General features: G+C 35.9%; 1 protein-coding gene across 1 annotated transcript in view; it reads left to right on the plus strand.

Annotated features, from left to right (window-relative positions):
- Window positions 1-27,350, plus strand: part of LOC134804536 (uncharacterized) — a 53,575-nt gene that overhangs the window by 1,773 nt on the left and 24,452 nt on the right. The window contains exons 4-9 of the mRNA XM_063777635.1: window positions 2,679-2,788; window positions 4,312-4,504; window positions 5,043-5,111; window positions 5,612-5,733; window positions 5,918-6,043; window positions 6,319-6,426. Of these exons, the coding sequence (XP_063633705.1) occupies window positions 2,679-2,788; window positions 4,312-4,504; window positions 5,043-5,111; window positions 5,612-5,733; window positions 5,918-6,043; window positions 6,319-6,426 (728 nt within the window). The remainder of the gene's footprint in view (window positions 1-2,678; window positions 2,789-4,311; window positions 4,505-5,042; window positions 5,112-5,611; window positions 5,734-5,917; window positions 6,044-6,318; window positions 6,427-27,350) is intronic.

The raw sequence follows: 27,350 nt of genomic DNA on the forward strand, positions 1-27,350 counted from the left end.
TGTTTTTGTTTTGTTTACAAGTTTTAAATAACAAGAAGAGTTTGTGTGGAAAGAGAAGAGTCATGGAATTTATGGCGCCCAATACATTCCATGACTCTTCTCTTTCCGCACAGACATGGCACAAACTCTACTCTGCTTTTTTTTCTTATGTCATCTCACAAAAATAACCAGTATTTAAGCCTATTCATCTACTAAGCATGTAGGTATACCTCTCGCATCAAATCATAGTCCACATGTCAGGTCATTTTTGTATGATTAGCTGTCACATAAAATGTACGTAGACTTTTTTGAATGTTTAGAACATTTAATTTATTAAGAAATGTAGTATTTATTTAATAAAACTGGTTAAATATATTTATATAAAGAAACTTGAAGGAACTGTCATGGGGACTATCATTCGACGCAAGATGTATGACCTACGATTTTCCAATTAACTTATTACTCTTGTTTCTTGGCTGATGTGACAGAATAACAATAAGTCTTTTGTCAAAAAAATTTTTTTTATAAAAGGTTTTATGGCTGACTGTATGTTTCTTCCAACAGTCAACTAATTCTTACCTACTGAGTGAATTTACTGCACAGGCTACAAGCATTGGTGTACAGGGTCTGCTTGACAATATTCAACACCAACACAAAATAAACTAGCTTAGTTTCTCATAATATTATATTATAAGTTTCGTAAATTTTGACTGACAAGGCTAACTGAAGGCAAATCTCCTGCAGGTTATCTGTTTACTTCCATATTACTATAAACATACAACTTGGCTTGTTTATCTCCATGACTGTCAGTTCTAGCTTGTTCAAGCACCAACAATATTGCACTGCCTGCACTGCCTTCATTATGTGATTTAAAAGTATGGGCATCATGAGCGGGACTCTCAGCTTGGTGGCATTCTGCTGTCGTCACCAGGGATGTTGCGAATATTCGCATCCGCATCCGCAACCGCGGAACTTATCTACACTCCATCCGGATGCAGATGCGGATGTTGAAAATAATGCGTGCATCCGCATAAAATCGATGCGGAGCTTATGCGGATGTTGAACAAGTCGTTACAGGAAAGTCTTAGCGGCGGCGTAAGTGCTAGGTAATTTCGTCATTACGTAGAACGAAATCGTTTAAATAAATAAATAAATATAATATTAGGGGACATCTTACACAGATCAAACCTAGCCCCAAACTAAGCAAAGCTTGTACTATGGGTACTAGGCGACGATATACATACTTGTATAGATAAATACATACTTATATACATAGAAAACAACCATGACTCAGGAACAAATATTAGTGTTCATCACACAAATAAATGCCCTTACTGGGATTCGAACCCAGGACCATCGGCTTAGCAGACAGGGTCACTATCCACTAGACCAGACCGATCGTTTAGATCCAGAAAAGTCGGCCAAGCTACTGTTTATTAAATATGTCGCACATATTCTTGCTCAAATACTAAACGTTTCGTTTTTTTTATAATAAAAATGACAAATGTAATATTCGACGTTTTTTAAGTACCTAATTTTGATATGATGTCATGACATGCGGATGTCAAAAAATCTGCATCCGCAACATCCCTGGTCGTCACGTGAACAGCCATTTCTGCCAAGAAGCAGCTATAAAAGCTTTGACATTGTTCTTGAGACAGATGCAGGAAAGAAAATAATGCCTCATGCCATTATAAAACCTATATATTTGGTATATCATATTATATCTGTACAATATTAAAGTATGACTGCTTAAACTGCGAATGTATTTTGTTGTTAGTCTTGCAAAAACGTAATAGTAATAATCAAAAAACGGAATCAAAATTGAAAATATGTTAAGTAGGTCCTTTTGTGGCGCGGCTGTCCGTCTTTGACATCTCTCTTAGGCCTCAGGTGGTGGATTTCAAAAACTAAAGTAACTTATGATGAATATACAGAGCTTAATATGTCAAATTTCAACAAACTTAAGCAGTTTAGGTTAAAAAGGGACTGATAAAGGCACATGATATTAGCTTGGATAATATTGTCTCATTGAGCGCTGGTATCCTAGCGGTAAGGTGTGCATGATCCAAACGGGAGGTCGTGGGTCAACTCGGCTTGTAATAATGATTTTCTTGTAAGTTGCGTACGCAATATAATTTGATAAATACCAGTCCCTCATTTGGGAAGAAAACGTCATGAGGAAAGTGGAAAGTTTTCTCTCTAGGGTTCATGGTCACATGGCAATAGTCGCTTTTTTAATAACTAGTGCCCGTGAAAATTCTTGGGATTCGGTTGCCAAAATTTACCCTTTGGGCTCCTTTAGGACGCAATCAGAAATGTGGTAATATGAGGGTGATATAAACAAGAAAATTATGTTATAAATATTATGTAGGAAAAATATTGATGTGTAAGAGATGAATCAGTAGTTTTACGAATCTGTACTGTATTCTAGCATTCTTCATTACTAACCACAACTTTATTCTCAATGCTATTGCGAGTTTTTACCCACGTGCGCCAAGCGAAATCCTAATATTCAGCGTCTCACATTATGTATTGATTGATTCATGTATGACGATGTCATAAATTTTTTTATTTATTTATTTAAAAAAAACTTCAAATATATATTGTATACAGGGTGGCTAAAAAATAACTGCATTCCCGTTGCCAGGGAGGTTTTGGGATTATACTGAGTAATATGAATAATATGTACATTACAGGTACATACCAGAACAGCATGCCCATGGCTGTGAACGAGCGGTACGAGTGTCCAGAGGGCACAGGGCCGTACATCCGAATATCCGAGTGCGTCACCGGGATTCGGGCCCAGGTAAAGAATAATGATTCATTATTTATTTGACTGCTTATGAAGCACTTGCAAGTTTAAAATTTAAGATCGGCGCCCTAACTTAGTTAGGCTATTCGAAATAGATAGGTATGAGTACATGGCGAGGAGGATTGCCTCACGGCGGAGTGTATAGATCTTTTCCCCAAAATCGTTCCGCGTAGAAAATTTTCCATTCGCATTTTTTCCCACCCGAATTTTTACCCATACTCTTTTTTGTCATACGCTTGTATCTCTATTATCAAATATGACCTACAACATTTTTATTTCTTAGGTAAAAATTTTCCCATAATTAATACTTTCAAAGTCGTTTTCTTCGAATTCTTTTTATTTCTTAGGCGATAATATTACTACTATGGTCCCACCGGACTGTTTCTTTTCGAAAAACATTTAGTTCACAACTTAACTAGACGGAGCCTCGCTTCGCGGGGCTCTTATTTCTGGGCGGTTTGCCCTTCGGACATCTGAAGCTACCTAACGAACCTAACCTACCTACCTACACTTTTTTCCCCAACGTGTAATGTTTTCACGGACGTCACACTAAATCAATAGGTAGGTAGGTTAGGTTCGTTAGGTAGCTTCAGATGCCCGAAATGCAAATCGCCCAGAAATAGGAGCCCCCGTCTAGCTAAGTTCTAAATGTTTTTTGAAAAGAAACGGTGCGGTGGGATCATGGTAACATTATCGCCTAAGAAATAAAAAGGATGCGAAAAAAACGACTTGGAAAGTATTCATTATGAGAAAATTATAGCGTAAGAAATTAAAAAGTTGCGATAATTTGAGAATAGAGAAACAAGCGAATGACAAAAAAGGGTATGGGTAGAAATTCGGGTGGGGAAAAAATGCGAATGGAAAATACGCTACGGGGAATTAACGATTTTGGGGAAAAGAAGTACCTAGACTCTTGTTTAGAGCATGTCTGCAGCTATACGGACGTCCTCTTAGGTTTAAAAAAAATGTAGTTCTTACTCTTGATTCATCTGAACCTGGGACACGACATGACTACAAAGATTTAATCATTCTATTAATCATATAATTCCAGATTACAGTTTTGATTAGTTGGTAATATAGTTGTTTTATTGCACTGTGTAATTTGGCCCTCATACAGGCATGCAAATATTTAATTTAGTGAGCACTAGAGTAAAAGTTTAAATTCGGTTGCAGTGCTATAATAAGCACATTACGTGACTATGTCGAAAATTAAAGGGCCATATGTACTGTAGAACGTTGTACGATACTTGTGCGAATAGGTAATTCGCAACTCGTGTCGATTTAGAACACTCCCTCTTTTTCGCACTTGTATCGTAATGTAAGAATAAATCGTCAGGTGACCTGCAAAACTCACTAATTACCACCACAAGTTCATAGCCATAGTGAACCATATTAGTACTAAAAGAAGGTAAATTTTTGTTTAATTTTTTTTAGTAATTAGTGAGTTTTGCTTGTCACCTGACAAAATAACTGTACTGTAATAACTGTAACTTAACAAAAAACACAATTTATCGTAGGATTCCCGTGCATTTACGTTCGACCCTCGGAACATCGTGACGAGCAGCAGGCGGGGGTTCGCCGGGGACAGCCGGGGCAACCAGATGTACCTGAGCCAGCCGCTGCGGCAGCACAACGCCGACTTCTCCGAGAACGAGTCCAACCTCAGTGAAGACGAGTGCAAGTCCCTCAACGCTAGTCACTCTAACATAGGTATCCTATTTATTCTTTATTACAAGTCTGTGTACCTACCTATATAGGATACAGCCCCTGCAGCAAGTGATCACAAGGCCAAATTACTGAAATATATGATCCAAGAGGCCAAGCCAAAGGAAAAAGGATTGCACGAAGTATATTCCTTATGAAAGTTGTCTTCAGTTTGTGTTTTCGTTAAGGGATCTTTCCCACTGAGTTCAGTGTTCAGAGTTCACTGAGTAACATACGTGCAGTATCCCTCAAACATAATGCTCGTGTGAACGTTACTATATTAGCACGTGTACCACTAAAACGGGATCCTGCAGATAACCGTACCCGCAAAACGGGATGCGCAGTGGGAAAGAGTCCTAATATCGGGTTTGTGCGCAGTTCAACCTTGGTTAATAAGATATACCCATTACTATGGATGTAGTCATAAGAAAGGAAGAATCGCATGTGCAATGTATTATTCACACATCACCCACTTCAAACTTGACAGACTGTGTTGACGCGTCGATGAATCAAATGTAAATGTTAAATATTTGTCTTTTTGCAGGAGACTGGTCTGTGACAAAATCTTTTACCAAATTGGCGGTCGGCCCTAAGAACGGCATCCCGGACGATGGTACGTTTCTTATTAAATATGTATAATATACGAGTGTCATTTGTTTTGATTGAATGAATGAAATGAATGAAAATATTTATTTTCAGGCAACTATTGGCCCATAGATAAATACCTTAAAACTAGCATACATATTATTATAAAATGTCTTAAAACTAAAAAAACACAATTATGGCTGCGATGCAGTTCGCAGCCCCGCAGTCTCAGGGAGCCGGCCGCGGAACCGCCGGAACTATAACTATATCGGTTTAGGCGATATATGGGCGTGGTCCGCATCTATTGGGCGCCTATGTCTTAGCGAGTCAGATACCTAGCCAAGCAGCTAGTCTCACTACCCCATATGAAAGAAAGAAGTAAGACAGAATTATTTAAGTCAAACCAGTTAATTACATAAAATACTGTATAGAAGTGACCGACGTTAAAAAGGAGTCCACTTAGCGTAATGCCAAAAGATAGATGAAAAATGTAACATTTAAATCTAAACAAACATTATTTTCTTACAGGGCCACCAGTACCGCCTCGGCCACCTAAAACCTTAGGAGTCACATCAAAGAATAACTTGCATAAAGATGCCTACCTTGGACCAAAATACAACGAACCCATGGATTCCAATGATAATGTTTTTGTAAGTTTACTACTTGATTTATATATTTTCTCTCACTATTTATGGCTGCTTCATTGAATCCACATACGAAAACATTTAATGTTCTCGACTACGCTCGTGTGCCAAATGTATTTACATAGTAATTATATTTATAAGGGAGATTTAAAAAAACCGTTTGATATTTTACGTGTATGTAACGTGACAGATGCAGTGCACGTTGGGAGTGGCGAGTGGGGTAGGCGCGGCGCGGCGGCGCTCGCCCGCCCGCTTCCCCGCGCCCGCCGCCGTCGCCACCGACGACGACGACGAGGAGCTCTCGCCCGGACATCCGGTAACTTGCACTCAAGGACCACTTTATAGATGAAACATGTTACTAGCCTTACCAGAGGGCCACCGAACGTATGTTTCGTGGCCTAGGCGTTAAAGTCACCACATACTGAGACAAAAAAGAGGTCTTAGAAACTTTGTTTTTGTCATCCATGACAGTGACCAGCGAAACCGGTGTCAAAATTCCGATGTTTTAAAATGAACCACATAATTTGCGTTGAGATCTACATATATAAGAAAACCAATTTCCTGTATCTTGTTTTGTTATGGTTGTTCCAGTCAATGCAGTATTGCAATGTGAAGTCCCTCCCACCGGCGGTGGACCGCGCGCTGAAACCGCGCCACTCCAGCCATAGCATAAGCCACCTCAACAGCTTCTCAGGACAGGTGACTTACCCTCTTATTTATACAACTTGACAATCAATAATAACTATGTAACAGTTATATAATGGTTTCTCAAATGGATTGACGGATTTCAACTTCGAGATCTCGTTCCTTCGAGCAACACCGGCTTCCGACACATCGGAAGGGAGGGGCCCAAGCGATATCTCACCGTACAAATCTATCTGCCATTTTTCGCGGGGGGAAAGGTGCACACAGTCGCACTTCTCACACACTTACATACAAAATCCAATCTGTAATAACGACACAAATACATAGAAAATGACACACGTCAAAGACAAATCTTGCAAACCTCGATCTCTTTTTGTGTACGGACGAGTGACAAGTGTCACAACACGCACACTAACACATTTTCGTTGAAGTATGTTTTTGTATTCTGAGAGATGAGAAGTCGGATTTGTCGCTCGACCGATCCGCAATTTGTACTGAGCGAGCAAAATCGATAAATCCAACAATTACATGAGACTAAAATATAATAATTGTGTTTGAATGTAATTAAACGTATGATATGTAAAAAAAATATTACATGTGAAATGTAACACTTTCTTTTTGTAAATTTGATGTCCCCGACCTCTTTTTATAACAAAAAACCGAGCAAACAGGCATTTTTGTGCAGCAGTGTTCACGCGCGCGTCTGGACTCGGTCTAGTGAAAAATCCAAGTGCAACTAGTTTTATTACCCGCGCTAGATTAGATTGACGCGCTAATCTTGTACCTCGGCAGAGGGGAAATAGTGCGAATGCCGCCTCCCTTCCGTGTTGCTCGAAGTCTCGTTCAATATATTATGAAGGTAATAGTTTACAAAATAAACATACAGCATGCAAAATTGAGCCGTAAGCATCGCTTTCTGATCAAGAGATCAGTGATCACTGACCATCCAAATATCTATTGAATAAGTTTGTGAGAGCCTCGCGTCTTCAAGTGTCGTTACACAAAAAAATGTGGTATATGGTGATAACAAAAAAATTAGAATACATTGTAGAGGTATTTAAAAAAAATTGCTATATTGTAGAACATACAGGGCGTCCCAAGACTATGGGACATCAAGGGAAAGTACCTTAAATATCGTAGATAGGATATTTTGCTGAAAGAAGACTTTATGTTAATTTAAAAGTTAGTAATTCTGCATTTAAATATTTTCTAAGAATTACTTGCTTCGTCTGGGAATCGAACCGACTTAAATGTGAAAAAAAAATCACCTCGATTTTTATGATGCCAATCGAGAATAATAATTCTTCCTAAGTAACATAGTATCTTAAAAGAAAGGAACAACGTGAAATTAATGATTTTAATCAAGTTAAAAACATATATGAAACTGCCAAAGTCAATTAAGTATTATTTTTAAATTAATGAATTAAATGCTCAAAATGTGATCCCTCTTGTCTTACGCAAATCGCCAATCTTTTAATAAGTCCGCTACCTGTTGCTTTTCTTATCAATTATCATATTATGGTGAATACTCGATATGATATGGCTCAATTCTGTTTGTAACTCGCCCACGTTGTCGTATCGCTTTTTGTATAGTAAATCTTTCACGTATCCCCAAAAGAAAAAATATAGTGGTGTTAAGTCTGGGGATGGCCATCTAATCGCTCCATTTGTACCAATCCAAGTAGGAAAAACATTGATTTGAAAAACTCTGCTGCTCTCCGAATATTATGAGCCGGAGCTCCATCTTGTTGGAAAATTAAGTTTTCTTGCTCCGCCGCGGAAAGATTTCTTATCTCATCTCTTAAAATTTGAAGTTTTTCGATATACTTTTCTGTGCTCAAGGTTCCTTGGTAAAAATGGATTAAGAAAACCCGGTTTTTTTAAATTCCGCACCATTACAGTTGAGTGGAAAACGCACTTGGTTATTCGTTTCAGTGACTCGTAGGGGATTTTCTTTAGACCAAACACGGTTATTGTACCGGTTATACATACCGTTATTGCTAAAGTTAGATTCGTCTGTCCAAATAATATTATCCAAAAAATTAGGATCTTCGAGCAAGTGTGCCTGGATATCAAGACAGAATTTTTTTCTCCTTTCTGTATCGCCCGGAAGTAATTTTTGAACCAATCATCCTTCAACATAACTTATAAAACCGTGTTTTTTAAATACACGGTGTATTTTACTTTTTGAAACTCCAATTTCATTTTCACCTTCCCTCACCGATGTTTTCGAAAAAGCTGAAAAGTAAATTAAAATGTCAAGTTCTTCGTCGTTGATCGTATGGTTATCTTGCTGTAGTTAGTTGTCTTGAGTGTTGATCAAATCAAATCGTCCCACAGTTTTCAGATTATTCACAAGTCTTTTTAAAACTTTACGAAACGGTGTTTGTCTGTCAGGATATTTTACGCTATACCACCGCAAACTTCGAGAGATGTCATTATTATTCAAAAAATATGCTTCCATTAAATCAAAACTTAATTGATATGCCATGTCCGCAATAAATTAACACAATAACACGTGTGTAAGTGAATGAAGACTAAACAGATAAATATCCGAAAAGCAAACGCTCCCACAAACTGTTCCATTTTCAAATTGAAGAACAACATTTTAAAATTTGTCTTCTTTTTAAAATATCTTACACAGTATGCATTCAAACAAACGCTCTCACAAATTGTTCCATTTTCAAATTTAACAACATTATTTTTGTTTTAAATTTGCTTTCTGTCTAGCTTACAGAGGACGTATTTAAATACTAAGTTTTATCATTTTATCTGCACCAAAGAGAATTAAATCGCTACGTTTTAAGAGTCGGCACTCTCGAACAAGCCTTAAACCGAATTAAGAACGTACACTGTGCCAACCCACCAAATACATGTCAATACTGTCAACACAAAAAAAAACTACGCTAAGGCTCGACACTTCCGGTACCTACTGTTTATCGATATCGATAAATGTGCGGTACATGCTGCTCTACTGTACTACTGTAACAGTAAATTTTGAGTATCTAGGACTAGGATTAATAATATAAAAATAATTTTATATTACATAATAAAGATAAGATACAGATAGTTTATTATTTACGTAGGCATATTACAATATGCTTATACGTAAACTCTCGAACAATAGGGTATGACGATAGAATTTCGTCCGAGAGCATTGAGATTTAGACTTGGTATCGCATTCCTTTTTAATCTGTTTCCCTTTTTATTGAAATCACTAGATGGAAAATGATTTCCACAAATAAACTTATTTTCATTCAGCCTTTGTATAGGTAAATATGCCAAATCCTCATTACCTGTTACCTTTACCCATAATCGACATCTGAAATAAAGGGATTATCGATAAGTTGTTCGCACACTATTCGTGTCTTAGGTTACCTACCTAGTTTTTTACAAGAAGAATCTATTCACAGAATGTTTTCGTTTTAATCAAGGATTGTAAACGATAAAAACTACTCCAAACTAATTAAATTAGTATCTGGTAACGACTCAAAATGAAAATATCGCATAAAAACATCAGTTTACCGACCTGTTCGGATCAAGTGGAAATCTGGCCAAATATATATCAGAAGTTAGTCTCTTTATACGCCTGACCCCACAAACTTCACATTTCCTTAAAGATTTGCCCCCCATTTAAATAAAAGCTTAAGTTATTTTGTCTAAAACACATAAAAATAAACACGTAACATTACCGCTTTCACGACAATATAAAATGACGTTTGAGGTTTTACCGATCATACCAACCTAATGAAAAGTAGGTATAATACGTCTATGTTTGAAAGCAAGTATGGTATGTGCTACTAAAATGCAACAGCAGTCATTTTAATTCGATACGATTATGTTCTGTGGCGTGTCGATGGGCTGATCTGCACGTGCACTTATTGGAGAAAATATCTTCCCGCCGCCGTGGCTAGAACTGGGGCTATTCGGGCTGCGCTGGATCAAAAGCGTCGATCCCTCGGATAAATTACACCCCCGTTTCTTGTGAGGAGTGGTAAAACAAAAAATATGAAATAGTAGTTTATGTGACTGTACATAATGCCTAATTATTAGTGATGTACCGACTATTGATTTGGCCGACTAGCCGACTAATCGGCGCTCGAATGGCCGATTAGTCGGCCGACTAGTCGGCTAGTCGGCCAGATCATTAGTTTCGTATAAGTTCAGGTGAAAAACAATAGTTTTACTCCTTTGGTCGCGCTATTGATCATATTAGCTTGGCTAAAAGGTGTTCTCAATTCCTGTCTTTCTTTTATTTTGCGATCCTGAGCAGACCGTCCGTACAGCTTGTAGGAGGTATTTCCAAGGCTCTATTTCCCGTACGGAGTCGCGAGTTAAGAAACTATCCCCTGTGGTCAGCGTCTTTACGATCAACGTGCCCTGTCTAAGTGTCTAAATTTTGCAATAACATTAATAGTTCGCCATGGCTCCATCATTAAAAAAAAAAACAAATCCATGTACTATAATATAAAGGCGAAAGTGTGTCGGTCTGTTTGTCTGTTACTTCTTCACGCTTAAGCCGCTAAACCGATTTAGTTAAATTTGGTACTTATAGAGATAGTTTGAGTCCCGGGGAAGGACATAGGATAGTTTTTATGTCGGAAATCATCCCTGAAGAGAGTCCAAAGGGAGGTAGAATTGAAAGAATTAATGAATTGCCTAATATTGAAGTAAGCAATGCGCGAATTGAATGATTACTATTAGCATTATCCAGGCGCTATACCTACTTTAGCTGCTGTCACTAATTCCACGCAGACAAAGTCGCGGGCAAAAGCTAGTACTGAATAATAATAAAATTATTTAACTATCGAACTTGCCCATGAAATTACATGAGAATCAGTTGAGATCGACCTGTAGAGAAAAACACCATCCCACCAACATACGATAACGATCAAACGGTCAGTTATATGAATAAAGTTTTCGTATGCACTCTGAATAGGTATTTTAGTAAAATAGACATAAAACATATGGTAAATATTGACTGTTTATTTCTTTTTTTTATGTTTTTCTTGCACTAATAAAGTGCCGACTAATCGGCCATTTTTGCCGACTAGTCGCCGACTAATCGCCGATTACAAATGTGGCCGGATAGTCGGCTTTCCCGACTAGTCGGCGACTAGTCGGTACATCCCTACTAATTATGTACATTTACATACACTACTTTATCTACCCACATATCATAAGCCTCCATGATGCATTCAGGAGCCGCATATTATGACCGCCATCGCGGCGTTGTTCAGGGCCACTAACAGTAATTATTAGTATAATAAAACAGGTAACAAATGCGAAATTATTTAGAAAAATATTATTATTCACAGTTTGAATGGTGCAATTATGTAATTCACTTGCCCAGCTCGGACAGAAGTATCATCTTGGTCGATAGTTGTTGATGTCGCTGGCAAGTGAATATTGACCACTTCTTTATTTTGAATACTATTCATATTCAAAATTTTGTTTGAGATTTCAACCTTGTTTTGGATTGATTTGTCTATGTAACTTTCTGCTACAGTAGTAAAACGCCAGCCACCATGGCGTTTCAGTGCCGTTATATCTCCCCCTGCATCAACTAATATAGTAGCAGAAGTTCTGCGGAAGCAGTGCCCGGTGTACAATTCTAGGTTTGGGAAACTTAAATATTCGGCTATTGCTTTGCCCAGATATCCCAATTTGTTAATTTCATCTTTTTGTGATGTACATTTACCTCCCACATATTTGATAAAAAAACCTGGCTCGGTGCATTGATTTGGGTGAAGTTGTATATATTTTTTAACCATCTGGCAATAATTTTCTGTAATGGTAAAAGTCCGGTTGGTTTTGGTTTTAGTGTTCCGAATAGTGACAATTATGGTGGAATCAAAAGTCTTGCACATCATTGAACATAACATTGTATAACTCTTGCTTGCCGGAGCTTGCCGGAGACAACTCCGGCAAGCTCCCATTATTCCGAATATTAATCCGACCTGAAACAATGTCATACAAAGATTGGAGCAAGTTAAATTCTAAAAGTCGAATGAAAAGGATTTCCGAGTGACATGAAAATTGCTACAGGTAGAATATGAAAAACATGTTACCTTTGTCATAAGATATAATTTAACCGGTGCTTCTTTCAAGAACTTGTCGACTTCGTCTGGTGAAAAAGTCCTGGATTTCTTTATTGTAGTTCCTTTGTTCCTTAGTTTTAGGAAAGCAGTTAGTTTCGAGTACTTTGCGATGTCCACGTTGTGTTTGATGTTAAGAGTACCTTTGAGCATTGAATAAAATGTCCATATGCTTGTAGCTTTAAATTTAGCGGACAACTCTTCAAAATACGCTAAAAGTACATTTTCAGACAGGGACGACGTATTTTTCTTCATTCTCTACTTCATAAATTCTTCGTAACTTTTCTCGTACTGTTTCCTTGACTTAGCTGGTAATAAGTCATTTATGACGTTAGTTGCTTTGTCAAGGATATCAGTGGCCTATTTTATAAAGCTACAAGTTACAATTTACAAGCGGAAGTCTCGTTCTAACACATAGGGTTAAACCATAAAATAGGCCACAGGAGGCGTCGCCGAAATATCTATATCATCTTGATCACTCATTTTATGGTTTAAATTCAACAAATCGAACAATTTTATGCAACAAAACAAATTTTAACCGGTAATGGCGGTAAAGGAAAGTTTTCTGGCAGTTTTCATAGTTTTTTCTAATTCAGAGACAATCTATAATCGGCCCCAACTATCATATCGTTCGACATCTTACTTACGTGCGACGTTTGTCAGTTTGCAAATTGACAGTTCATTTCGAACTAAACGACATCTCGACTGATATTAGAATAGAGGTCAAATCAAATTTCTTTGTTTTTCAAAGGTGTTCGAAATTTGAATGAAATAATTTTATCGAAAACGATGTTATTATTTAGCAATAATAACATTTTTACCTTCGAGCAACACCGGCTTCCGACACATCGGAAGGGAGGGGCCCAAGCGATATCTCACCGTACAAATCTTTCTGCCATTTTTCGCGGGGGGAAAGGTGCACACAGTCGCACTTCTCACACACTTACATACAAAATCCAATCTGTAATGACGACACAAATACATAGAAAATGACACACGTTAAAGACAAATCTTGCAAACCTCGATCTCTTTTTGTGTACGGACGAGTGACAAGTGTCACAACACGCACACTAATACATTTTCTTTGAAGTATGTTATTGTATTCTGAGAGATGAGAAGTCGGATTTGTCGCTCGACCGATCCGCAATTTGTACTGAGCGAGCAAAATCGATAAATCCAACAATTACATGAGACTAAAATATAATAATTGTGTTTGAATGTAATTAAACGTATGATATGTAAAAAAAAATATTACATGTGAAATGTAACACTTTCTTTTTGTAAATTTGATGTCCCCGACCTCTTTTTATAACAAAAAACCGAGCAAACAGGCATTTTTGTGCAGCAGTGTTCACGCGCGCGTCTGGACTCGGTCTAGTGAAAAATCCAAGTGCAACTAGTTTTATTACCCGCGCTAGATTAGATTGACGCGCTAATCTTGTACCTCGGCAGAGGGGAAATAGTGCGAATGCCGCCTCCCTTCCGTGTTGCTCGAAGATTTTTACAGATAAGAAATTTGTTCTAACAAAACAGTCCATTTTTATGGTGGTTATAATGTGCGGTTCTTGGACGCATCATGGAGGGATTATGATATTTGGGTAGATAAACAGATAAATATGGTCCCTACACTCACCCCCAGTACCGTGGTGCAGGTCCTCCGCAATATACTTCTAATTCAGTAAATAACAATTTCGTTTTCACGGGACAATATTCGGCTGAATCCAAAACATTGACAGCCAATTTTTCTTCTGCTGTTTTTTACTTCTTTTTCCCCAAACGACAACAAAAAAGGTGATAATGTAATGAGGTGACTATGGTATTAAAAACTAAACATTCCCCCGCCCGAGAAAGGCTAAAGCTTTTATCAACAAACAAAATTCAACTGTATTAATAAACTACAACTAAACTAAAACAGTTTGGTATCGCTACCTCCGCTTATTCTTCCAAACGAAGCCTACAAATTTTAACAACCGGCCGCGTGAGGCTACCTGTTGGAGTTTTTAGAAGTACTACCCTAACAACACCGTCTTTGCCGGGTAGCAACTCCTCTATTCTCCCTAACATCTATTTAAGAGGAGGTAAGTTTTCCTCCTTTATAAGATCTAGATCGCCCAGCTTAGGCGGATCAGTTGAAGATGTCCATTTTCTACTTATTTGAAGAGAATGAAGATATTGTTCACTCCATTTTCTCCACAGGCGTTGAGACATAGCTTGAATTAAGTTAAAACGACTCAACCGCAAGTTTGGAATATTCCCAAAATTGTACTCCGGAACCGAAAGCAAAGGTCTACCTATAAATAGATGAGCAAGCGTCAAGACCTCAAGTTCATGAGGATCTTGGGACAACTTGGGCAAACATCCCGATTTGTGCACTTCCATCGAAAGTTCCGTTTTGGTTAGTTTTTCCATCTTTGGTCAGCGTGTATTTACCTCTTATTACAAGAAGTTACTGTTTTTTTTATATTTTTACTAAATAAATTGTTTTAAAAGGATTCATTTTAATATATCTTGAAAGAACAGATTATTTATAAGTGACATTGACTGACTGTGAGGGAATATGAGATAGTAGCTGGAGTAATTAGGTAGAAACCACGGATCACAGGGGAGGCACGCGGCGAGAGTTCCGTGGCCACTCACACTGACTTTGACAATCAAGGTTATCTAAAGAGGTTTTACTGCCAAACCTCTTCAGATCATTACACTACGAGTATTCACCTTATAAAAAAAGTCCCCCGCTGCGTCTGTCTGTTTGTTCGCGATAAACTCAAAAACTACTGTACAGATTTTCATGCGGTATTCACCTATCAATACAGTGATTCTTGAGGAAGGTTTAAGTGTATAATTTGTAAAGGTTTTCAGCTCAATGGTTGAAATATGACGATGTTTGCTAATAATGTCGGAAAAAATCACGTTGTCTAGGAGCTTTGGAGCTTTAAACGAAAACGCTGCCTGATCCGTTTGAGATATAACAACACAATGTATGGTAGGATTGTCTCTCTTTTATTGATCTACATTTATGATTTAGGAGCAGAAAGTTGAATTCTTATAAAGTTGAAGTCCCAAAATGTATACTTTCCCAGAACGTCGCAAAGTCAACGTTTTGGGAATTGAACTTTTAAATATTTCAACATTATAAGAATTCAACATTTAGCAAAACTAAAAAAGTTCAACATTCTGGGAAAGTAAACATTTTGGGATTTCAACATTTTAGGAATTCAACTTTCTGTTCCTAAAGGGATCTTTCAACTTCGACTGACGTGATGGGTAAATAAAAAAGGCATTCCTCTGTAATGTTGCAGCGTATTTTTGTTGGTGTTCTCTGTGATTTCAACTTCTTTGTTTTGTAATATGTTATTTTTTTTTTTTATTGTTAGATATCCTTTTTTGATAATACTATTTTTAGGTTTTGATAAACCAGTTTACCTTTTGGATGCAGTCTCAGTAATGAATAGTAGAATGTTAACCAAGGGTGGAAAGTGAACCATTTCACCCGAGATATTTAGCCACCAATAGTTCGAGGGTGTGTTGGTTACTTTTACCCGAGTTAAACACTCTACTTTTCATTCCGACTATAAGGAAAGTCAAACACGAGAAATGTAGGTTTATTATTGGTAAGTAAGTATATTTCTTTAGAACAAATTATTAACTGAATTAACAGATACATATAGGTAAACCACATAACAGCAATGAAATTAAATTAGTTTAAGAAGTCATAAATAGAAGCATATTTTATATGTATAAAGCAAAAATGGAAAATAGTAAAAACGAGGCTTTGATTTGATCAAGAATTCATCCCAAATGCTTCATAAGTGTATTTTTTGTAAAGCCGTGTCCAAAACGTTATAATTAAAACTATAACTACCTAGAAGTTTTTCTGAGTTACAATTTTATATTTCAGTTATAAGTTCTTATAAGTTTCAACTTTTCTAAAGATTACGGTAAAATTTGAAATTTGAACAATTCGAAAAATTAAGTGTTTTGCCAGGCATATTTATATTAGAAATCTTCTGAAACACCTGGGTCTCTTGTATGTTGTGAGATGCAGGCACATTTTGCTCGTCAAACTGACTATTTTGTCAAGAAAAATGTGGGACTGGATCCGGATCTTTGGACGTACCAGGTTGGGGAGATAGACTTCTTTCGATATTTATTAATTCGGTTATTATTAACGGTATTCCTATTAATATATAAGTAAAACTATATTCGAATTAAGTACAATATTATAGTATTAATTAGAATATCGGTCCGATTCGAACTTTAAGATACGTCAATTAATAGATCTAGAAACGATATGGATTAGATATGTCAGTGTCAAATCTGTACCTGAGAGCCAGAGTGACCCAAGTCCAATTTATACATATTCTAGAAACAAAGCAATAAAGACATTTTCCTTACATATTCAGATTTTTAAATATGAATCTTATTTTTAAATAATTCATTTCTCTTGCATAAAATATTGTTAAATAAGAGATTTCAGATGCAATGTGTGCTATTTAAATTAATTCAAAGGATCATTATTAAATAAAGAACTTGGGTCACTATGGCTCTAAGCTGTTCTGATAAAAAGTATGAAACAAACTGAAACCAGACTATTACAAGGCCGCAATAAAATTAAATATTACGGTTGAAATAAAATAAAACTAGTTTATATTTGAACGAAATTTTATTCTGGGTAATTACCTCAATATTTTCTGCATGAGGCAGAGTTTTAAAATATTCTCGAAGTTTTAATGTGTGAGTTGTTAATGGAAAGCGTGTTCTTAAAAAACAATTTACATACCCTAATGCGTACATAATAATAATAATATTATCCTTCACAATACCTAAAATACAAGTATTTTCTTGCAAACGATTAATTGTTTCGTTTGCAAGAAAAATCTTGACTGAAATTGAAGTGACATCTCAAAAAAATAAAAATGATAAGCACAGCAATTGCTGCATTTATCTTACAAGGCAATATAATTTTCATAAAGAAGACCTTGTATGGGATGAAAATGCAACATATTCATATACAACTGAGTAGCAATAGTTGCTGGAAGTCCCAGAGATAAAATGGCATCCTTTAGTGATTCCATCTGGAAATATATAGTTATTAAAAGTATAGTGTAGACTGTAGAGTATAATCTTTAGGAATTGTTATTATTATTTTAAAATTTAACTTACCAAATTTATTACAGATATAGGTATGATCATATGGATCACCGAATCTATCAAGACTGGAGTCAGTGTTTATTTCGATATATTTCTTGGCATACTCTACTAAATGTATGGTAATTACATCTAGAGATGTATTAAAAAGCGTTTCCACAACCATATAATCTTATTATATTATTTTACTTTATACCGTCGCACAATCTTTAATCGCCGCACTTGAGATGAATGGTGACAAATGACACAAAAAAAAATCTTTTTAAGCCTCTTCTGCTATCTAAAAGTGGCCAGAGATTATTTTAAACAAAAAGATCACCGTCAAAACCTGCTAGCAAAACTACATGGACTTGTAACAGTGTGGCTCTGAACTAAATACGGACTTGTAACAATATAACTTTTTTTTTTCATGGATTGAACAAGCTACCAATTATAAATTTATCTCACATAGGTTAAGCGTTAAGTGTACATCAAATTTATAAGCTTAGCCAGCTTTTTCCTCAATCTGGACTTGGGTCACTCTGGCTCTCAGGTACAGAAATATAACGTTTCGTCAAACAAAAACGTCACTTTTGACACTGACACATCTAATCCATATCGTTTCTAGATCTATTAATTGACGTATCTTAAAGTTCTAATCGGGCAGTATGTTGTTAAATATATCAACATGCGAAGTTACCACTGTTATATTATTAGATTGTCATTAAAAAGACTGATTGTGATGATAAAAAGATGGCTGTAATTAAAATACGTGATTTTCAAATTAGTTGTTTTATTTTACAAAGTATGTATTAATGGTATGAAATACAAAATCGAATTATATTCTACATTAATCAATTTACATTTAATGTCAGCACATGAAAAGTCATGTATATTTTTTGATTTACTAGCGGTGTAATTTTTACATTTATAAATATTAATTAATGAAGACTTTAAAGGACAGTCAAAAGCGTCAATTAAATTATCGACGCGGTATCCTTCTAGTCTTACATATATTTTCATTAAAACTTATTGCTTTTATTTCAACCATTAATCGTGTTTTTGGGATGATAAAATAAAATATTTAAAATGTAGTATTAATATATGTCCATTTCTGCTGTTGCATTGTTTTGCAAAAGGATACTTCAATTCGTTATTAGTGTAAGTGTCCATTTCGACTTCATTTCTTTCATGCAACCTTCTAGCTACTTGTGTCAATGGCTTATTTCCCTGTTTCGACATATGTGTGATAATTTGGAGTTTAACTTTATTCTCAAAAGGGTATGCATTAAAACTTTGTAAAGTGCCAAATTTTCGAACCTCATCAACGAGGTGTGATAAATTATGCACATTACTTGTAATGTAATCTTTTTCATAAATTTGTGCAATATTTTTTACAAATGAATTTAATAACGCCGATGGTGCTAGACGTAAAAACTTGAAATGATTTTCATTTGAACAAATTGTGATGGCACAGAATAAGCAAATGAAATGTTTGTATGCGTCAGAATCTAAAACATGCTTCAGTATTACCAAACTCAGGTATAATAAAAAAGTCCGGTATTCGGAACCTTTCCAATGCGATAAAACATCAATACTCCGGACAGATCTGTGTATGGGATGGGTAACTTAATCGTTACCAAAAATTCATTCTCTTTTTCAATATCGCTATGGCACCACTTAGTAGTGGAGAGCAGGTAGGATTCGTACACTTTTTACTCTGAGCTTTATAAAAAAATAACTATTAGCTATTACAAATGGATTTTGATACCGCTATATTACCCATATATCTGGCTTTAAAACTGTGAAGTGTAGTACTCGCTGAGATGATTCCTCCAAATGTAACAAGTTCACCCCTCTCAGCCGAAAAAAGTTGGCCTATTTGTTTTTGTTTTTTTTTTTTTGCAGCTAGAACCTTAGGCGTATTCATCGCCGTTGATATACCCGACTCATCAAAATTGTATATTCGGTCAGCAGTTAATTTATATTTCTTGAATACATTTTCAAGGTTTTCGAAGAAATCATTTACGGCAGTCCTGTTAAAGGCGAAAGACCTTGCTGCACTCATACTGCACGAAAGTACCCCAACCCAAAAAAAAACAACAAAAGTTTGAATAAAAATTATCGTTGTAGTGAGGTTAAAATAACCATTTAAATATTAAACCAAGATTCTAAGGCACAAAATATAATAAATTACTTTGAGAATTATTTATACCCGACAAGCGTGCTCGAAGATGAATACAAATAATACTTACGCAAAGCGAAAACACATGTCGACTTGCTCCATCGAAACCGGCGGCCGCACTGTCTCTACGACTATTGTATTGGATAGCCTAGATATCTCCACTGTACGAATGCTCCTTGTGTACGAATCCTACCTAGAGATGCAACGGATAGTTGTTTGGCCGTATACCGGATACCGGATATTCGGCCTGACCATCGGCCGAATATCCGGTATCCGGCAGCGGCATATTCGGCCAGCGGAACTATACCTACATTTCGGTTTTTCAGGTGCGCATTCTGCAGGTTTGACCTGTTTCCTAGTGAACGTTCGCGTGGACACATTTCTAGGTTCGAAATGAGTGCACGTGCAAGTCAGTGGAATGTTTAAATTGTTTAAAAATAATAATCAAGTACGACTATGACCGTGTCTGTTTCTTAAATCCAATTTGTTTACTCCAAAATCAAGCAATGTTACTATCCGGTATCCGGCCGGATAGTAGGTCACTATCAGGTATCCGGCCGGATAGGTAAATTAATGGCCGGATACCGGATAGTAACCGAATATCCTGTGCATCTCTAAATTCCTACCTGTTTTCCCCTACGTTTGTTAATAAAATTTCCATCTCGCCATCCCATTAATAGACGCTTCATAACTCCGATTTTTAATTCAATTAGAGGTGAATCAACTTTATGATGTAGTCTAAGGACTTATAGTGAAGACTTTCGCAACAAGAAGTAAGCTTCTTGTTGCGAAAGTCTTCATCGTTTCTTTTTGGACAATCTATCTTCGGTAATATCACTGTATGTGACAAATAAATGTGAATAATCATTAATTACCAACCGCAGAGCATTTTAAACATCCGTGCTTACTATTGAATTTAGAAACACCTGCAAAAATAAACATAATTGTTATCAATAAATAACTCATAATCATAACCTTATCTTAATTTATTATATGTATGTAAAATATATTTAGGCAGGTATAAAAGACGCTGCTGCTCTGTACTCGTGATAGCATCAACACTGCTTGAGTGATGAGTGAACATAATGCCTTAAGGCAAGGCATTCTCTACCAGTTAGCCATTGGGTCAAAAAGAGAAATTTGATTGATGCAGGGCATAGTCTAGTGTAAAAATATCTGGGAGACCGAGCTTTGGTCGGAAAACATATAATAACTCAAAAATGCGCGTTTTCCCAGAGATAAGACCTGAGATGTAGCAAATTTCATCGAAATCGTTAGAGTCGTTTCCGAGATCCCCGAAATATATATATAAATAAATAAAGTCTGCAGAGATTTTGATAGCCTACGCAGTGCAAGTGTTATTTTAAACGTCAGTCTTCTACGAAATTATGACGTATAAATAATATTCGACATCAATAAACCATTAAAACAATACACATACATTGTACATTGAAAATAAATTTGAGCTCTAACTAGTAGGTACCCATGCCGCATGGAGGTTGTGGGCTCAATCAAGCTTAAAACCCGACTCGTACCAAAGAGTTGAGTTTCTCGAAATTTCGAGTACGAAGTACGGAGAAGATTAGGAGGCCAACCATTCGCGCCTATCTACTCGTAGCAATGTCGCGCCACAATACTGCAACAGGAATGCTGGTGCAGTTTGAATAAAAATGGTACCTTTAGCCTATCTACTTATAATAATATTAACAAGTTTCATTCACTTTTCTAAAGGTAAGTATTTAATTAAACAGGCATCTACATTCAAACTATAACAATGTGGAACTTAAAGATGACGTTCATACGGTAAGTATGCCTACCTATTATATACCTATTAGGTGTGTTCAATTTGCTGTGAAACCTTAGTCTAAACCTATATTATATTATCTACATATATATGGCGCTAGTATTAAGATGTTTCATTCCACTTACCCGTCATAATTGTCATAAACTACAAATTTTGTAAACATAGCATTTTTTCAGCTTGAATATCCTCGTGCTGCTTTTTTATTATTTGAAAATTATTAAATTCATGCGGAAGAGTAGCTCCCACACGCAGCTTTTATAAGGTTTTACCATAATATTTTCCCAAAACACAATGAACAATACCTACGATTTTGACAAAACACATGCTGTAAGATAAGCCTTCCAGCCGGTTCGGCATGGATTTGGACCTATACCTCAATTTTGCGCTGGTTCAATAGCCTCGGACAAATCAAACACCCGTTTCTTATGAAAGGATGTAAAACAGAAAATATAAAATAAATAAATATGGTCCCTACACTCACCCCTAGTACCGTGGTACAGGTCCTCCGCAATATCCTTCTAATTCAACAACGAACTCCGCAGTTCTTCAAGAATAATATTTTGTTTTGCCACCACGTGAAAAATTGTCCGCACGTTTTTTCAATTGACAGATTTCTTCTTCTGTTTTTTCTTCTTGCTTTTCCCCAAACGACATAATATATACAAAAAGGTGGGAATGAATGAGGTGATAATACTGATAATGGTATTAAAAACTAAACACATGCCATGTGAATGACGTTTATTGACTGGTAAAAAACATGTCATAAGTTTTTTTATTGAATGTCAAATTATTGCGCTGCAGACTTTCTTTGGTCGAACTCTAGAATACTGGTAGGTAATTGTTTTTGTTCCTTTAGGATGTCTTAACTCAAGGCACAGTGTGGAATTTTGCCTTAGTTGCGGACATGGTGTTTTTATGATTCTATTTGATAGATATCATTAAATAATACAACTTTGGAGACGAAAATAATATATTTCTATTTCGCTTAGTTTAAAATTAATTGAAATTTTTGTGATTTCAGGGAAAAACTTAGTTTTAGGTCTCAGTCCTAAACCAGACATATATTGTACATGTATTGTAATCAGATCAATGTGTTATAATAACACCTATCTATCTACATATAAAATAAAAAATATATAGAAACTGTATCTTGCAAGTAATTTAGTTTTTAATGATTCTTATAAAAATATTATTTTCTGTTTTGTCTTTCCGTTGGGGCGATGTTTTTTACTTTGTATATGTGCACAATAAAGTGTTTGCTGGCCCAATATTACAGGGTTTGATGTTACATGAAAGTTGACTGGAGATAATAAGCTTTAAAAATTAGCATATTTCCCGGTACCCATATTTCGCCGGTTAAAGCAAGAATCAAATTTAAAAAAAAATATGTTGGTTGGATTTTGTTATTGTTGTTTGTCATGTTATTGTGTTGTTTCGAGATGGAATATACCCGAAAGCCACGAGCTGTTTTGTTTAATGAATCTTATTTTTGTACGTCTGCTTTTCTGGTAAAGTTTCTCACATTTGCTCATAAATTTGGTTATAGTGTCTTGAATTGTTTTAATGTTGTTTCTGATATGCATAGGAACGATTTTAGGATACATATCATTCAGGACAGTATTGGTTCGCTCAGTAACATTCAGGTCTAGTGGTCGACATTTCGTTCCTTTAGACTGAGCCGTCTTTTCTAATATTTCGAAAATTCGAGTCGTGTTAGATTTTTCGGAGTTTCATTATATTTGTTAAGACTTGACGTCGCCTTCGCCGGCTCCATAATGCCTAACCCCTCTTCTCCAGAATCATCAAATCAAGTATGTGATATCATTTATGATAAGTAAAAATTTTCAAGTCAATGTTTATTTAAAGACGTTGACAATTACATGACAAACGTCACTATCGATGATCTGTATGATAAAATGCCTAGTTAATATGAAAAAATGAGTTTGTAACAGTATATAATAGATAGACCGAAGTTCAAAGGATGTTGCTGCCCGGATTTTTGACATTTGCGATAGTAATGCAGTAATGTCGCGCTGCAATACTGACGCAGTATTGCAGCTGTAGTCGGAATCGAACGTCACATTTACAGATCTCATACAACTTTGTTATTAAAAAATAATTTGATGGCAAAAATATCAAGAAGTACTCGAGTGACTACCCTAGCCGGAAAATTTCCCAAATCTGTAACTCGGAAGTCCTACGTTATTTCCGCGCGATGTTTTTTGGGTGAGATGGTATTATCATTATATCTTTACGCTTTCGAAATATTGCACCGGTTGTACAGTTTTCTAGATTTTTTGTACGGTATTTGATTAAATTGAGAATTCTTCGGCCTGTTGTATATATTTTATAATATTTTCAAGGCACATCATCGCTAATTTTAATATCTTATTATAACTAACTAACCTCATAGCTAACAATGGAGTTGGAAATCGGATATCGAGTTTCTATGGTTTTCATAGAGATTTCTCAAGATTATTATAACTTCATAATTAAGCGATATAGAAATAGTTTCTTCTCCAAAGTTGATGTATTATTTAATTATACGAGTATCTATCAAATAGAATCATAAAAACACCATGTCCGCAACTAGGGCAAAATCCCACACTGTGCAAGGGTAGGTACAAGTTTACCTATATTGCTGTTTGGAAATGGGCTTTTTATAAATGGTATCAAATTATCAGCCAAGGACAATGAAAAAAAGAGTGTTGGGCAAAAAATAACTTATTTTCAGTTTTGTTCTCTTAGGCATTTCATCATGAATAAAGACCTTTTAGTAAGCAGTTTCTTGCTTGGTTTGTTCCCTTTTACTAAAAAATAATTGGCCTGGTCATTTTCGGTCAAAGTTTTTTTTTTTCATAATCCACACCGTTCTTACGGGTTGGCCCACTGCTACACTAACACCTTCCATTAGTGCTAATTTTCGGTAGGTACCTACGTCATACCTTTTATTGTACTTACACCATTTGTCCAAAATGGATTTTTGCTGTTATGTTATGGTGTAAGACCTACCCACTCCATCCAAGGTCTCCTCAATGCAAATCCACAATTTATTGTCTTGCTCATGTGTTACTTGTCTGATTTCGGTTAGCGTTTTTTTGGAAAGGTATGTCTATTTTTTTTTTCGCAAAACCGACGTCTGGTACTTAAATTGTATTGTGGTTGTAGGGATTTATTAAAAAACGATCGAAATTGAGGTTGGTTGACACGATAGCAAGATATATTACAGCAAACTAAAAAAAGGGTGAAATATTCCCACAATTAATTTGGTGACTTTTGCTTTTTATATGTGTATTTACGATGCTTTTTCCGACGTTTAGTTGAACTTGACACGCAAAATAAATAATTTTTGAATTGTGCTCGTCGAAACTTTATTCAGCGTAACCCGGGATCCAGGAGTTAACTAAACATATCTTCCAGGGCCATTACACAAATTATTAAAAATTGTTATAAACTTGAATTTTTACGAATCTTTTGACAATAATGTGTGCTAATAATCCGACTACTACTTACTTATTTGTACACTGTTTACACGAAATGTGAGATTTATGACATGTTCTTTTGAATAGAAATTCAGTTCGCTCGCTATACCTATGTTCAGTAAACTATTAATTACCAAGCGCCAATATATATCCAAATAAAGTTTATACCCACAATTTATAGACGAAATTGAACACTATTGATAGCGATAAAATTATTATCTCGAAACTTTCTTTATCTACGACAACAATAACGAATTAATCGACTCAATAAAAAAAAATATCACTGACTTCTACTCCTTTAGTCCTGTTCCTTATGTCATTTGGTTTCAACCATCCAATCCCTATGTATCAACATGTTGATTTGCTGTTCTTCAATTTCCATGTTTTGTTCTTCCTCTCTTAATAGGGATCTCTTTTTGCATTGAAAATCAATTATTGACGAAACTTCAAAAGCATTGATTCGCGTTGACACGCGGTTTCACACTGTTATGTAACAAAAGTTTCCTCAATGTATTTCTTACATCGAAACCGTATGGGTTACCGTTGCTTCCACCTCGTGCCCTTATGCACGAAAATAAGATTTCTAGGTGGTCTTGGAAAGTTTTGTGTGGTAGAAAATAACCCTGCCTGGTTTAATATGTCTAGGGTTAAATTGTGAAAACTGAATGTATTTGCATTCAAACCAAGTGCTGGGAATGGGATTTTTCGTCTGTTCGTTAATATGAGTTCTCCATTTACTTTTAGAGTCAGCAAATATTCTCTTGTGTCTTTTATCACATCACATCAGTTCATCTTTGTTTCCTTATCTTAGGGCAGACTTGAAACCGCTACCTTGAACCCAATAATTGAGTTGCCAACTTCACATTCATCTCCAAATTACATATGCGTTGCAAAGTTTACTAGCTCAGCTTATACCTTCCTGTTCTTGTAATGTAGAGCATGCAATTCTCTCACGTATTTGTTTTCTATCAGACCAGAATTCGATTCTAGGTTGGTTTCAGAAATCAAGTTTCTAGACAGCTTAATCATGGGATGGATCGAACGTACAATGCACTTTCTAGTCTCGTAATGGGTGCTTAAAGCTTGTAAACATATAGGGCGGAGAAAATTGCAGCCTAAAATTTCATACGTATTTTTATTTGTCGACGTGCCATCACATGTTATGTAGGAAACATTGATTCCAACTTCACATAACATTCTAATCGATGTCCTTATACACGTGTCCGGTCAGCTGCTTGCACCACCGATAGGTTCAGTGTAGGTAGGCCTACACCAGGGATGGGTTTTTAAGTCCTTACCTCTTCCTACTAATTATGGACGCTCTGTCGTTGGACATACAGGCATACAAAATTATCGTGCCAGACGTAATATTATCGTACATCTATAAAAGAGACGCCACATTTGCTACTATGTTAGTTACATGAGGATACGGCCGGTGAAATGTCGTAAAAAAGGTAAAACAAACGTTGCCTTCAATAATTACATAAATGAAAAATTGGATTGTTGCATTTTATACATGCCATATTAGGCAACCCTTCTTTTAAGTGGGCAAATAATCAGATTTAAATTGTCCAATCGTTATATTCTTTTTATATGACGCGAAGCCTACAAAATTTTGAAATGATATATTATGTTTTTCCAACCATGTTATCATGTCATTCCATAGGTCTTTCGCTTTTCCGGAATTTACTTCGTATACGGGCATTTTCAGTAAGTGTACCATTTACTTTTTTTCGAAAAAACCATCCACTTTTGGGTTATTTCTACTCTGTTCGTGATTCGGAGTCGAAATAACCCAAAAGTTTTTACTTTTTCGATAAAAGGTAAATAGTACACTATTTTCTGAAAACCCCCATATTCTAACAAATTGACTATGAACTTTGTTTTGTTAATTATAATAATTATAGAATAAAATTGAGTTAAAAAAGCAAGGTGCATTTGCTTTTTGATTATATTGTCGGTGGTCTCATCCATAATGGGGCTAAAAATGATTTTTTTTTTAATTTCTCAATTAGTTCAGCCGAACATAATTATATACCGGACACAGTAGCACCTCCAGCGTCCCAAGCTCTCAAGGGTACAAGTTTAGCTTTATTGCTGTCTGGCAATGTGCTTTTTATAAATGGTATCAAATTCATCAGCCAAGGACAAAGGCAAATTGTGTTGGGCTAAAAAGCACTTATTTTCAGTTCTGTTCTCATAGGCATTTCATTATTTTATTTCATTATCATTACGAATGACTGGAAATATTTTTGTCTGACATGTCTTGTTAGTCTCATACA

The sequence above is a fragment of the Cydia splendana genome, chromosome Z (genome assembly GCF_910591565.1).
Source record: "Cydia splendana chromosome Z, ilCydSple1.2, whole genome shotgun sequence".
In the NCBI taxonomy this organism is placed as follows: Eukaryota; Metazoa; Arthropoda; class Insecta; order Lepidoptera; family Tortricidae; genus Cydia; species Cydia splendana.